At 35.9% G+C, this 15,913-nt stretch overlaps 1 protein-coding gene across 1 annotated transcript in view; it reads left to right on the top strand.

The window, feature by feature from the left end:
• FTO (FTO, alpha-ketoglutarate dependent dioxygenase) overlaps window positions 1-15,913 on the top strand; it is a 216,431-nt gene that overhangs the window by 55,517 nt on the left and 145,001 nt on the right. The window contains exon 8 of the mRNA XM_026856958.1: window positions 15,596-15,720. Within this exon, the coding sequence (XP_026712759.1) occupies window positions 15,596-15,720 (125 nt within the window). The remainder of the gene's footprint in view (window positions 1-15,595; window positions 15,721-15,913) is intronic.

Genomic DNA, 15,913 nt, shown 5'->3' on the forward strand with positions numbered 1-15,913 from the left:
TCTAGGAAAGCTGGCATTTTAGGAAGTATTTCATAGTTACAAAGATTACCATTACACCCTATAATGATTTTGCAGTGCTTTGCTAAGTGGAACACTAGCCTGTTTGTGGGGAAAAAGTGTCCAAAGGACATCCTAACTGCTGTTCTCTAAAGAAGTTCTCAATATGACACAGCATTAAGGGATAGAATCAACCCAATATATTCTCAATTTTAGAAACAGGAAAAAAAACCTGAAATATGAAGCTATTCCCACTAGAAATGTTGTAAATCTTACAAAATATATAAGCTTTCCTCTTCGACTTACATCAAAGGCATAAAACTTGGGAGATTAAAATATGTTTTTAATCTTGGTTTGATGAGCAAAACTTTCACTGTAATATTTATTATGAGAGGCTCTACTTGTGTTGCCTCTTCCCTTTGTTCAGTTTATATATGACTTCCTCTCTTCCAAAAAAGTAGGAAGTATCGCTTTCACAAAGCCGAAGGATATTGCAATGGTTTGTTCATTTAAGCTGAATCGTAGGCCCACGTGGCAGACACAAACTTTTCTTTTATTGTCCTGGGTCCCAGAGGAAGAGCAATGCTTTCTGATGGCTTCCCATGAATGCCTTTCATTTGTGGAGGAGTTTCAGTGGCTTGTGCTGACTGTACAAAGATCAAACAGGCAGGAAAATTGTGGTTTTGAGAAACTTAGCCAAGATCTTTGTTATTTTCTCAGAAGTTTTTCTTCTCTAACCCTATTTTTTAAGGACAATATTAGGACAATTAGTTATAGTGGTTGATGGAAAAAAGCTCATTCTATCATTTTCTCTTTAGAATTTAAGTATTTTCTTCGCTATTAGAAAATTTGTAGGCATGTATAAAGAAAATACTAACCATAATTGTAGTCTGTCTTTATTGCATTTGGAATCAATAGTATCCAAAATTAAGCTTAAAAAAATGTTGTGGCTGCTTGGTCCTGCAATTTGATCTATACCGGGACACTGTGCCTGCAGAGTTTTGCTGAAATCACACAGGTTTTTTTGCCCGGGCACAAAGGTCTGACAAACAGATTTGATTAGGGATTTGACCTGCTGATGCATCTTTTGTTTCAAGAACAGTTTTGGGGTGTTTTTTTCCAACAGATTTTCTTCCCGTTCTTCATAAAGATTTCCTTTTTACTTCACTGTTAGTAAACTGAAGTATTGGAAAGAGATGTGCAGACCACAACGTGTTTTTAACTGCAGCAATGGCATGTTTTGCCAGCAACATACAATTTTCATTGTGTTACTCATATAAAACCTCATGTTTGTCATACAAATTCAGCTTTTGTTGAAGGATTATTTTAATAAAACTAAAATGGCTTAAGTTTCTGAAGTAAAACACATAGCATCTTTAGAGGTCAGATGTAGCTGAAACTTGAACAGCTGTACAACATGCATCCTAGATTGTTTTTAATTGTCTTCCCTTTCTCTAACAGCAGTAATTCTTGTTTATATTGTCAAGAACCTTTCCACTGAGCACAAGCGCACCATACTTTAAGGTCACATGCTTAACCCCACTGCACAGTTACAATGTAAATGGGTCCCCTTTGTTTTCATTAATGTGTGAGGGGTGGGTGCAAGGCGAGGCTGTTCACAAGGCTTAAATAACTTATTGTAAAAGTGTCCTAAAGAAAGCATATTTTGTCTCCATACCACAGTTGTTTAGCATTACTCTTGTGCATCCAACCGACAGCCAGTTTGGCAATGGATTTTTGTGTCATTTTGTTCTTTTGACCTGTGATGCTTTTTTCTTTCTTTTTTTAACTGAACTAATGGATTCACCTCAAATAATACAAAACGAAACAGCTTTTCCTCCTTCCTTTCCTGATATCCTAAAAGTAGCGAACAAAGCTGGAACTGCTCTTTCCCACCCAAAACCCTTTAGCAGTTCCTGTCCATGTGTTGATGTAGAGGTTTAAAATTAAGACTTGCTAAAAATGTCAAATTCAATTAGAACGCTCAGTACTTTTAATCAGTTTAAAAATGAACAAAGTATAGCCTTTTTAAAATAGTTTCATGAGTTTTAAGTAACGCTTATGGTTTTCTATCTGTAGTCACTGATATTTGGAGGTAAAATACTGTTGAAATCTTACGAGTTATTTTGGTTTTGATTATCTAGAATTGGCCCTGAGTCCCAAGATTTTAGGTGATTTCAAACCCAGTGCTGATTGTAATTTGTGGCTGGCATCTGTAGTTGTTTTTGTAGGCCAAAAAAGTTGAAGTCATGCTCTTAAGTAAGAGCTGTACTGTGTCAAAAATCAAGCTCTTTTTTTTGGAATATGTCTGTTCCAGGTTGCTTGTTTTTTTTAATATTTGGTTATAATTTTGGACCATGAATACAATTTAATTCATGTCTGGTTTTGACACACAGCTTTATACCAGCACATGAAAAGAGTATATATACATGTGGCTGTGATCCATCCAATGTGATGAATTTGATCCAAGAGGGTTGTATGCAACAGTTTCTATGTGTGTACTGAATGTATAAAGCACTGAATGAACAAGGCAAGGGGAAACTATTATCTCTAGAAGATGAAGCAATAATACATGCTTATCAAAGCAGAACACTGTTCTGAATACAGCAAGTTGTAGCTTAGTAGGAATAGTACTTTGTTGCTTTTCAAACTGTGTTAATCAAGGTAGGAAATTGTTTTTTGTTTGCCAACTTGCAGCTGAGACAAAAATGGGGTCTTTCCTGAGGTGAAAGCTCTTGAGTGTGAAGTTAAGTTTATAGTATTCGGTTGCTGTATTTTAAAACTGAAATGTTGTGACATGTTTTCATGAATGATTATCAAACTACTATTTTTCCTTATAACAACTGCTGTGCTTTTAGTCTTTGGACAGAGAAATTTTGTCTTGGGTTTTAATTTTCTTACAATTAATCTAAACTTTCTCCTTTCTTTTTCATAGGTTTTATATATAGAGCAACTTACTATATCTAGTGGCCTTTCCAGTATGAGAATAACTGATTTGACTTAGTTACAGAAGTTTAAAAATAGTGGTATCTCCAACCTTGAAATAAATTATTTTGTTTAACACTCAAGAACATAATTATAATTTGTATTATTGTATTAGAGTAGCTCTGTCAGTTAATAAGCATTTAAGAAACATTTTTGTGAAACAGAAAAAAATAAATGTATGGCATTTAAGACTGTAATTAAGTAGTACAAAAAATGTAAGTCTTCCAGCATGCAGTCTTCTGGACAAGAATTGTTGATTAATATGAAAAAAATCAATAAAATTCAACAACCAGCTATTGTTAAAAGGCCATACATATGCTAATGGAAATGGTGTTAGCTTTTTTTTTTTTTCCTAAATGAATGTGAAGTTATCCCTGAAAATTGATTTGGTATCTGTGAAAAGATTCCATAATAACATTTTAAATAACAGTTTTAAAAGAAAAAAACTGCCCACTTAATCCAAATACTGGAGAGACCATTTTTTTATCAAATGACATGTTTTGAACTTTAAGAAGAAAAATATTTATGTATACCACATTAATAGTTTGGATTATTGTTCATGTAGATTGTATCTCTCCTGTGTGGACTCTGAATGCTGTGAAGTGTGATTTGCCCTGTAGTGTCATGTTAAAGCAGCATGTGAAGTAGATAGATGGTAACATTAAATGGAGATTTAGAGCTCTAGTATAGCTTGTCATGATGTATCTTTAAGGGTAGATGCCTTTGTATGAGAGAACACAGGTCAAACCCTCCTCCACAAACTGCTGCTTTTCCTTTCTGCCTCAACCCAGGAGATACGAAAGCTTTCTCAGGTTAGTGGAGAACATCTCCATTGTGGCCTGTACTCACTAGATGTCTGTGAAAGACGCTTGGCCAGTTGATGTTAATACATCCTTGACATTGCTTTAATTTTTACTAGTGAATTAACTGATCCTTTTCGAAGAGTGCGGAGGTGATTAGGCAGCCACCTTTGACCTCTCTCTTAAGTTGGACTTTGCAGCTGAACTTGAGAACCCATATCTTATTTCACGTGCCTATAGACGGAAAAGTCAGTGAATGGCAAGGCAGGAGCTGTGAATGTTGCAGTGTAGTGTAACAGAACGTATTGTTATGGGGTGTCACAGAGTAACAGTGTTTTCTGTTCTCCAACTTGTATTGTCATTGTGTGTGAGCACATCATGCAATTGTCATATTTGTTGAATTGCCAGAATCTTCGGCATGTGACTTCAGTTTCAGAGAGTAATCGACGTGCATATGTTCACAGGGATATGTTGATCATGCTGTTTGTTTTCTTTGTTGGGCACATGAATCATATGATGAAAGATTATTTTCCCTGATTGATTGCTGTGTCATTAATGAAGATTGTCTATATAATGATTCCTGATATGCTGAAGTTTTCAAATAGTTGGCCATTCAAGCTTTAAATTCTTTCTCAAATATTCATCTCGAAATACTTGAATGTTCATGGAAAATTAGTATGACAAATTGTCAACATTTAGAACTTGATTAGACTCTAAATAAAAATCTTCCCAGGAGAAGTCTTTTTTTAATGCACTTGTAGGTGAGAGGAGGTAAATTTAAAAATTTTCTTAACTGATTTATTCTGTCGGTGAGCTACTTTCTGGATCATTCCTTGTGTGTATTTTTAATTAATGGGTAAATTAGTTGATAATTTTCCTTTTAAGGTGAAAAATGAATCTTTTATTTTCTTTTTTCTGAGGAGATAAATTAATTACTGAGAATTTTATTGCTTCCTTCCTAAGAGAGTGAAACAAAGCAAAAATCCTTCCCCAAAATCAAAATAAAGTGAAAACAAACCCATATGGGATATCAGAAATAGTAATGGAAGAAAAGTGGTACTTTGATAGCATGAACTATTAACATGTTGGTAGTTGTCATACCCATATAGCCATAACATTACATCTCTCTGATGAAAGGAAAACATGGGCAGAATACAAATCTGAAGTCAAGGAAGTGTAGCGTATAGTGTGGTCTTTTACTGGAACACAACTCTGTCAAAATACAATAATCAATAACTGGCTATAGTTTGCATTAACAGGCTTATAAAGTGTAGGTTTTACAGATATATTGCATTCAGAAGAACAATAAATAGCAAGAAATATTACTGAGTTCCTGGCATGATGGAGGTAGGCAGCTGAGTGTCTCAAGAGAAGGAGAACATCTGTGGAGAGTGTCGTGTCCTCGGAAGCAGGGGAGGCCTGCCTGCGTGTGCCATGAATTCATGATTCTCCGTGTTGGCATCCTGCAGTTAAGCAGGATGTGACAAAAACAGTGACCGCAGGTGTGCGATCTGTGTAATACCTTGGTCTGCATAGGGCTGTATAAAGCATATACAGCATACACGTGTAAGATTAGGCAGAGTTTACTTTGGTATTAATTTTCTCTAATTTAGGAGGAGTGTTTGGGGATTTTTTTATTCTAGAAAAAAAGTGTAGGATTCTTTTGAGCCTACAGGTTGGTAGGTTTGATCATTGACATATTAATTATAATGAAGCATTGCCTTATTTAGCATTGTAGGTGTACCTGGACTACTGACTGGGCTTTATTTTGCAGTTGTCTTTTTTCTTGTAAGATTTGTGTTGCCTATATATGTTAGTAAGATACATTCCCCTTTATCACTCATAATGGGAAATTAGTGTCCATATATATGTGGCATGTATATATTACAGGATTATGCAGCTTTATGCTCTAACAGGTCAAGATGACATGCAAAGCTTTGTAGCTCAACATGCTTTGAATGCAGGAGAATTAAAAATAAGTAGTTGCCTGCCCTCCGAGAAGAAATCTGTATTTAGTGTAAGTACTGCATCCAAAATAGTGACTGTACATATTCTGGGCCACTGTTTGATGAGAGTTAAATCAGTAAACTTCTCTGTATGTTCTCCTTTCTTCAGTCCACCATTTTTAAAATTTGCTAGTACATTGCTTTTGTTTGTCCAGTTTACACTGCACACCCTCAGTGGCGGGTCGTTACCATTTGCATGGCCTATATATGAAATGCCTAGCACATGTTTTTGTGTAAAAAATATAGTTATGTACTGTAACAAAACTGGAGGAGGATAAAGCACTGAAATAGGTTTGCCTAGTTTTTGGTTCAGGAACAGGTATCATATCTTGCAAAAGAGTGTATTTCCAAATGCTGTTGTCATGATCAACCTCTAGCCATGGGTAGTGGTGTCCTTGCTGCTTGACATTGTCATATTCCTCATACATTAAATACACATAGTATGTCAGATGCTGTTTTGGTTTTGTTTCCTATGCTCTTCCCAGGCGTGCGCTCTAAATTCTTTTTCCATCCCTTTTGCCATGACAGCTAGTATTACTACCGCTCTTACATGATTATGAATTTTAAATCTTCATAGCCGTGTGCCATGGTGTCACTGTAATGAAGCTGTTACTTGAGCCAAATGTGACAAAACTTCATTTTTGAAACAACGTGGTGAGAGTCCCATTCTCACAGGGATAGACCCGGTGCATTTAGTGCTGTGAGGATGATAAAGGCATTGAAACCCTTATGTCATTTGAAGATATGATTCAGCTGTATGTGGTTATCTTGCGTATGTACTAAATTGCTATTCTGCTATGGCATGCGTCTTAGACAAAGCATGCCCACAAGCATTTCTGGACATGTGGCTTTTTATTTCGTTCGACTGTGGCTCGCAGCTTCTTCATTCTGCAGTGTTTAACCCATTCTGTAACTTGGCTTTCTGTGTTTTAAATTATTTCAATAAAACTAATGACATTGGGAATACATCCCAAATTTTTGCACAACTATATTTTTACTAGACATTGTGCTAGAAAGTGGCTGAAGCAGTAAGTGGCTTGATGGCAACAGGTAGTGGCTTCAGTGGTGGGAGGAAAATGTTGGTGTTCTAGACTTTTCCACTCTAAATCAATACTAAGATGTGCTGTTCGAGGAAATCAGTAATATGACATGTAATTAAATGCTAAAAGATAGTTGCAAATAAAAATGCAATAATGAATTCAGAATCCAGTACTCACTGTTTTCCATCTTTCTTCATAGTTTGGGTATGTTTAAAAATAATTTAAACATCCCCAAACATAATACTATTAAATTTAATGATTCCTGTTATTTTGAGTGCTACAAGGACCACGTGTCTAGCTTGGAGCTTTTGGTACAAGGTTGCATCTGTAAATATTTAAGAGAAGTATGTAGCTTAGCATATTGGGACTTCAGTATAAATTAGATGAGTCAAAACAAAGCCTTGCTTACATGTCGAATTATTTCATTAGAATCAGTAAAATTACATGAGTACTTAATTCAAACTAGAGTTCGCTTCATTGTTTGTGAGATGGCATTACCTACTCCTGACTTTGAAGCCCATCATTTTTTTCCTCTCCTCCCTCCCATCCTAAATTATTCATAATAGCTGATGATGTTAATTTTGATATGCTAAGAAAATTATGGGGTACTATTTTGAGTTCTTTTGAACACATAAGAACATTTGTTTCATGATTCTTCAGTGCTTATTAGAACTGCACATAATTGTTGATGATGAAAATCCTGTCTGCTGGCAAAGTGAACGTGTGCAGGTTGTACTCAGCATGATTCAGTACTGCAAAATGTAAGCTGTCCAGAGTGCACATTAGTGAAGTGAGTCTTGTATTGCGTCTTAGCTCAACTGATTTCAGCAATAGTAAATAGTCACTGAAGCATACACTGCTGTGCAGTCCTTCAGAACTTAAGTGTTCAGCGTAACTACTGTTTGCATGTGACCAAAATGGGAAAAGGGAGGTGTACACAAAGGAGTGAATTATAACAAAGAACACTTTCTGCTTCAGTTCTTGTTCAGAAAACATATGTTCAGCCATGCAGGCAACAGTTGGGGTAAAGACACACTGTAGGTTTGGAAACAAAAGGCGTGTTCTTTTCTTGCATTCACAATGTTTTCAAACATATTCACTTGTTAGGGACTAGCCTGTCAGCTGGATCTCCTTGCAAGCGTGATTTCTTTTTCCTGACTTCTTTCAAAAGCTTCTTCCCCACAATGTTTTACACTTCATATAATCCACTATGCATGGTAGGCCTGCTTCAGTCTTTGTGCTATTGATGATTCAGAGGTGGAGGGGCCATGCTCTGGGAGAATCTGGCTAAAGGGTAACCTTTCACTCACCCATACATCTGAAGATGCTAAGCCACTCTTACTCCAAATATCTTGAGTGGTTCGGTTGCTCTCTCTTGGTGAAATGGGTTATACTTCACCTTTAGAACATCGCCAAACCAATTAGTGCAGCGAGAATATTTTGAAAGTGTTGATCTTTATAACTAAGATCAACTTTTTCTTTGTAACTAGTTATTGAAAATCTTTCAGAGACCTATCATAACTGCATTGAATCATCCAGTAAATTTTGGTTATTTTTTTCTCCACTGGAAATTCATTCAGTTTTGGCATGCTGGAGTAACCAGAAATTACTTGGTCATGACTTCAGTTTGGATTCCTTTTTCACACTTATGTAGGCATAAAGGTAATGCTTATTTCCAAATAAGTTCTGCCTTGTTTAATTTATGACATTTAAACTCCTACAGCTAGAAAATGTACTGCTTTAGCTCCACAGGTATAGTTAAATGGTACAGCTTTCTAGTGTAGACAAGACCTAAATTTTCTTTGGAAACGTCTAAGTGATCTACTCTGTGGTTTTTTTCTAGGTCGAACTACTCATCTATCAAATCAGATATTCATCCTTTGTTGTCAGCGGTGAATACCTCAAAGACAGGCAGGGCTCCCTACATTTTAATGCATGTAGACTTGTATGTAGAGCTTAAGCATATGTCTAACTTTAAGCATTCTACTCTACAATTGGGTTATGTACTTGCTCAGTTCAGATGTGCACTACTGAATATAATGGTAGGGGAGAATATATAATCTTTGTGGTGATGGTTTCACACCAGCAACTTAGGCCTCCATTCCTTTGACCATACAAAAATACAAAAATTACGTATCTCATAAAATTCTGTCTTTTATATTTTATTTAAATACAGATATAATATTTGACTCAGACGAAATGTTTTAATATTGGAAGTGCTCTGTCAATAACTAGAATGATTATGGAGTTTTCTGTTGGCTTGTGGATTATTCATGTATTCTCTTGGAGTATTAATAGTGTTAGCTGAATTCAGTAGCTGGGCAAATTATCACTGATGTATGTCCAATGATTAGGATTTCCCACATAAGGCCCTTCAGACCATGAGGTTCATTTAGACAACTAGAAAATCCACAGACAAGAAAACTCCATGTAAATATTTTCTAATGGAAGGTGCCAACAAATACATCCTTGCCAACATATGTCAAAACTGCTAGAAGATCTGTGAGGATGGGGATTAACTTTTTAGCACTGTCATCTTAAGAGTCTTGACAGGGAAACATTATTTAAACGTTTTTCTTTGACTGCATATGACTGAAAAGATGTTAACGGTAGATAAAACTAATATAAAGCAGTTAATGATTCTGACATATATTCCAAGTCTGCACCTTTTTCTTTTCATTGAGCTCTGTGTCAGACATCCCTGAGAATACTGCAGCTTTAAAATAAATTGTCCTTCCTTCTCAAATGAAATTTGATGATTTGTCTCCAGTCTGATAAAAGAAAGCACACGCTAGTATATTGCTTCTTTTCAGGAATTTTTTGTTTTGTTTTATAGTCTCTTTAAAAGTAAATTATGTTTTAGATGTTGCAGTGACTTCTCTGACTCTCAAGAAGAAAACAGTTAATAATAATTTCTTTCCTTTCAGCTCCCATGAGCCTACCTTCACTGTACAGTTTGCATATAACAGCTAGTAAGAGTAGAATGTACTGAACCTTAAACAAATCTATTAGGATCACCATGGCAAGAAACTGGGAAAATGGCAGGAAAAACGAACAATGATTTTGTAAACCCTCCAAAGGTCAGAAAAAGGCTTTCAGTAAGTATGCAGAGGCTAGAAATCAAATCCCATTTCCTATCATAAGAAACCAGTTGTTTTAGCAGCAGTGGTTAATGTACTGTATGTGAAAGATTTAAGACTAGTTGGAAAGCTTTGCTTCTGTTTTATTAGGCTGCTATTGAAAAGCCAACAGCATAACTTCAACTAGGTGCTTTGAGATTTCTTAATGGGCTGTCAAGGGCAAGACACCAGGTCTGTGCTATACTAGCTCTTTCCTGTACATTAAAACAACAGGGGCCAAATGATCATATACAGAAGTATGAATTACTTGATGCTTTCTCTGTTCCATATGGTCAGCCATGTCTTTGGCAATTAATCATGTACAGAATCAGTTGAGTGCTCTCTGAAGCATTGAAGTCAACATTTAGTTGTACCTGTGCCAGTGGGGGCAGTGGGGGTTGCAAGCATAAAATAGCAGGATGAAGAGCTGCTGGCGCCGAAGCCAGAGCAGCTGGCTTCTATAAACAACACTTTTTTTTTTCTCTTTACTTTTTTTTTTTGGTTTTGATTTTTTAATTTTATTTTCTTTGACAAACATGAGCCATTTTTCAGTATCTTCCAAAACATGAGGGCTGCTGAGTGAAACTGTGATATCTGGCATAGTGGATTAATAAACAAAAGGCAGAGAATTGGGTTTAATGTGCCCAAATTACTGGGTGATAACTTAAACCATACTGACAGCTTCCATGGTATTAATGAAAATAGGTACATTTCCTCATATTTTAAGTAAAAAATTTTAAAAGTGAGTAAGAAATAAGCAGTGGTTTGTAAGCAATTACTAGCTTTTTTATCACATAGAAGTTATGACATGTGAAATTAATATGCCTTAATAGATTTCAGGTTCTTTCCCCTTCACCCCCCTGCAAAAGGCACAGTCTTTCAGTTTTGCAGAATTTCATCAGGATACTTTTTGCACCAAAAGCAAAATAAAATCACAAAAATAACAAGGAGGATACAGAACAACACTTAAAACATTCATCCTGTTTACTTATTTTACACTTTGTTTTTCCTTTCTGTATTAGTTATTGATTATTGAGAGATGACTGCTATATTGAAGTACAAGCGGTTAGTAAAGATTCAGAAGCTTTTATTCTATTTGAACTGGTAGCAAGTAAATTAAACCTTAACTCAGAGTGAAAAATCTGATTTGTTGATCCAATAAAGTAGGACCAAGAGACAAACTGTCCTAAGTGCCACTTTAGTTCAGACTGAAGGCTAATTTGTTTGACAGAATACTAGGTTTCATGTCTCCAGCTGTACAATGTTTCCAACCTTAAGTCTGGCTCCTCAAGAGGTCTGTATTGAAGGACAGAAAATCTAGCTTTAAAAGACTAAAAATGTACCAGCGAGGGTTTTGTAGTGTTTAAGAGGTTGCACTTTTTTTTCGCTTGTTTGTAAGCATGTCATGGCATTCACCCATGATACATAGAGTTAACCAGAGTAGTGGCCTATTGATGTTGAAACAGTTTCTTTGCTGTGTATCTAAGAAAAAAAAAAAAAAAAAAAAAAAAAAAAAAAAAAAAAAAACAAAACAAAACAAAAAAAAAACCAAAAAAACCCCACTATTGTGATCCTGTTACAATAGCTAGGTTAGCTGTGTTAAGACTCATAAAAGGTATCTAATTTTCAGTGTGTGTCCTGGGTGAATAGTAAGACTTGGTTATAACCGTTTCTGTTCAGTACCATGTCACTGATCTATTTTGTCAGCGGGAATGAGAAGAATATGATATTGGTCTCTTAAAATCTTATCCTGATACCTTTCTTTCTTACCTAATAAGAGAAGATATTCTGATGACTGTTGCCTGATACATCAGTAGGGCACCAGATTTAGTTCTGCCTCTGCACCATGAGGAAGATAAATTGTGCAATTTCCTAAATACTATCTTTAACATAAAAGGATTGGCAACAATATATATATGCATATATAGCTTTGGGCTTTTTTGATAGGTAGGTTGTGTGTTTGTTTTTAAGACCATGCCGTTTGGGATTTACAAGGAAATGCCCTAAATACATTAATAGATCTTTAAGGAGAATTGGGGAAAATTTGCTCAAAATATTAACAGTACTACTTATTAAAGAGACATGCTGGCCAGTGAGACAAGAAGTTGCTTCCCTCAAGTGATAAGCAATTTGCGTAATCTCGTTGCTTAGGTTGTCCAGGATATGTTTTTGCCAGCTCAGGAAGCAGAAGAAAGAAAGTTTCAACAATTTGTAAACATTACCACCCTCAAGAGTCTCTGTGAACACAAGGATGAGATAAGACAGGCTGTAGGGCTGGTTACATTGTTTATTTATTCTACTGTCCTGCAGTCCCAAGTGTGCTGAAAAACACTGAGTCAGTGTTGAGTCCAGTTCAGAAATGTGAAGGCTTCACTCAACATTGGGCAAAAGGGGCCTCTGCAGACAATTATCTGTCATTAAAGAACATTAAAAGAATTGAGACACAAGATCAGATTTTCTTTGATGAGATGTGCAACTATAATGATGTTCAAAAGAAGGTCATTCCAGCCCTTTAGAGCAGGGGTGGTATCGGCTGGGTTTCTGATGGATTTTTATCAGTGTTGATGTGAGGAAATGGCTTTCCCAGCTGATAACATCTTTGACCAAGTTTCTTGAACCCTTGACCTTTATCAGTCAAGGTATATATTGAGTCCCCTTGTTAAAATTAAATCCCAAAACAAGTTACATGGAAAAGAAAACTTTAAAGGAACGTGTTTTATAATATTGTTTTAGCCAGAATGTTGCTTTCTTTGTTACAATTTGGGAATTTTAGTGAGATGATAAGAATAAGAAGTTATTAAGAAATGCCTCTATAAAAGCTATATATCAATTCCTGCACTTACTTTCTGTGTAACCTTATTGCCCTCAGCACTCTTAGAAAACAATTCTAAAAATCGGTTAAATTGCTATGTATTGTTGCTGTGTGTTGCTTAATGGTACTATTTCACCCTCCAGGTAGCTGCAACTGTACTCACAAGGCTCAGTAAAGAAGCCTTTATGATGTCAGTGTCAAACTATGAGTTTGACTTGAACTTTGTACATCACCACATAAATGAATGGTGTTAACAGAAGGCTGGAGCAATATAATTGTTCTCTCAATAAAAAATAAATTATGTTCAATTTCCAGAATTATGATGTTCCTGTAGATGGGGAGGACTTTAGATGGTGGAACTCATTTGCAATTTGGCCAGGCCATCAGAATTCATACAAAAGCCTTATGTGATTGTGAATACTTGGAGAAGTGAACACCTGTCTTCTCTCACTGATGGTATTCTAATCACATCATCTTTTCATCAGACTTTAACTGAAAATTCTATAGGAACTATCAGTTCTCCACACTCTGCGCTTTGGGAATCACTGATTTAGGGGATCTTGACTTTTGTTCCCAGCAAATAACTATAGCCTCAGCTTTGTGAGGCATTGCATCATTAAACTTGGGGCTTCTCTGCAGTCTTGGAGAGAAGTAGACTACCACTGGATTTCCCTATCCCATTGTGATTAATAAGGCCATCTAAGGTTTCTGAAAGGGAAATCTTGGTGTACTGTGACTTAGTTGTATGGCTACAGTCTGATCAGCCTAGAATACAGAGAAAAGCTTTAAGTATAGTGCTATGTCAAGTCTTGCACATGGTAAATATAAAAGTTAAAGTCTTAATAGGTATATTTATTTGAATGACAAGGACTGTTAATTTACATATAATTTAATTGACAATATAGTCAATTAAAGACTGTACATCTCTTCATCTCATGTGAGTATGTATCAAACCCTGCTTTAAACTGTGCAGCTGCTGGAAGTGAGGCTGTAAGATCAGGATTGTTGAAGTTGGAGGATATTAGAGCTTGTGGAAAAGATGTTGTAGGTCAGTTCAAGGGAAACCCATGTCAGGGAATCCTTATCTGAAAATGCTCTCTGGCTTTTTGTTTGCTTTGTAATGTCAAAGCAGGGTCAAGAATGTGATCTGTATAGACAAAGTTTTGAACATTTTGGGTTTTTACAAGGAAATGTTCTTTTTGATGTGTAAGTCCCGTGTGATGGGGTAATGCCTTTTGGTAGGCTAACTGATAGAGCTGGGAGGTGGGGAGAAAGATGCTTTTTGCTCTTTGTCATCCGATGTTAGTGTAATAAAATTATTTTCTCTCTCTATGAACTCTGTCATGCTTGTCTCTTGGAGCCACCATGGTGGTAGCAATGTTACCACTATTTTACATAGCATTAAAAGTATATGATCTGCGTATTATTCTTTCTCGTGGAAAAAAAAAAAACCACCTTGTCAGACCAAGAGTAGATCTTCCTGTTTTCACAAACTGAAGATAATAACAACCATTTATCTCGCAGAATTCCCAGAGGAATTTTAGTGGGTGTACATTTGACCAGAGCAGAATGTAATGTGTATGGTGTTGAGGAGGAGGCAATATGCCATGTCTTTTTGTCATGTTGATCCTATAAGAGAGGCCATACTGTGAGTAGGAATTGCATCTTTTGGTGGTGTTTGTGTTGTGTTTTCAAAGTCACCTCCACAACTGCTCAAGTTAGAAATGTATTTTTTTTCCTCTTCTTCCGTGAAAAGAGAAAGTTTGTGCAAGTATTTTGTCCATTCAGTCATCCTTCCAAAAAGCATTTAGATACTTTGATACATTTACAGAATATGTGATTGAAGGTTAGACTAGCAAAAATAATTAAGTGAATATCAGTGGCTCGTTAAGGCAAGGAAGGCACATAGAATATCTTCACTGAAGGAAAAGACTGCAGCATCGACTCTAAATCTCTGTTGCGGTTGGACTGCTCTGCATCAAGTCAGCACGTGTGCACTGGTTGACATATGTGTTAGTTGTGTGAGCATCAGCATATTCCATTTCTTTCCCAAGCTGGCAGACATGGGGAAGAGTAGGGGAAAGAAGAGGAGAAAATAGTGTGTGAATTAGCAGTTAAATGCAAAGATAGAGTGAGTGAATTGGAGTTGGCTTGCTGGGTGAATGGATTATAAGATTTGCCATTTCATTACATCGACATTGGCTGTTGACACAACATTTGGGAAGGCCAGTAATTTTTGGTCTCCAGAGGCTGAGTGTCATCCTACCTCACAAATGACTTAAATCCTTTGCATATCTGTAGATTTTAGCAATTTTTAATTAATTCCATAAATGAAAAACGGTAGAGTTTTACTACTTTTTTTCTTGAAATATTTAATGATAAAGAGAACATAGGGACATCATCAGAATTCCTTTCAGAAGATGCAATTCAAACAGGTATTTTCTTCTTCAGCTTCACCAAGGATCAAAGGGGAGGGGGAAATCCCCCAATGCTGTATTGAGGGAAACATTTTTGATATCATTTGATACAAGAAAATATTGTAAAAACAAAATCATTATGTCTCAAGAAAATGAGAGCTAGAATGCACAATGTCTTGTTGTGTTACTTAAGGCAATGAGATTTTAAATTTTACCTTATGTGCCATGTATATTGATCAAATACCAAATATATGATGGCCATTTCTAACCATCATTTACTGTATTGATTTGTCAGCAGTGGAACTGTAATAAAAAAAGCTATTGATTTACTGTCCTTATTTGCTTATGGGCTTTTTATTAATTTTACACATTGTTTCCTGTTTCTAGATTATAATTTTTATGTGTTTTTTTCCTTTCAGACAGGCCTGGTCCTCTCTGAAGTTAGAAAGGAGGAACAAATTGAGAAACAAAGGAAGGAAACTATCAGCTGCTTCTTGCTAGTTCTTATTGAGCGACAAAAGCTGCGTAAAGAATGGACAGCAAGGTGAGAAATTTTTGAGAAATAGTAAGATAATGAAATTAGAAACAATTATATCAAATATACTCCTATAAAACCCCTTAGAGGGGGAGGGCAAGTTGACATTTTAAAAAGAATTCAAAATTTTTACCATTCAAATTGTATTTTTCATTGACTGGAATAGTCAGTGTTTCTGCTTCTGACTTCAGAGTTACTTTGT

This window comes from Athene cunicularia, assembly GCF_003259725.1.
Source record: "Athene cunicularia isolate RWA chromosome 11 unlocalized genomic scaffold, athCun1 chr11_part1, whole genome shotgun sequence".
NCBI lineage: Eukaryota > Metazoa > Chordata > Aves > Strigiformes > Strigidae > Athene > Athene cunicularia.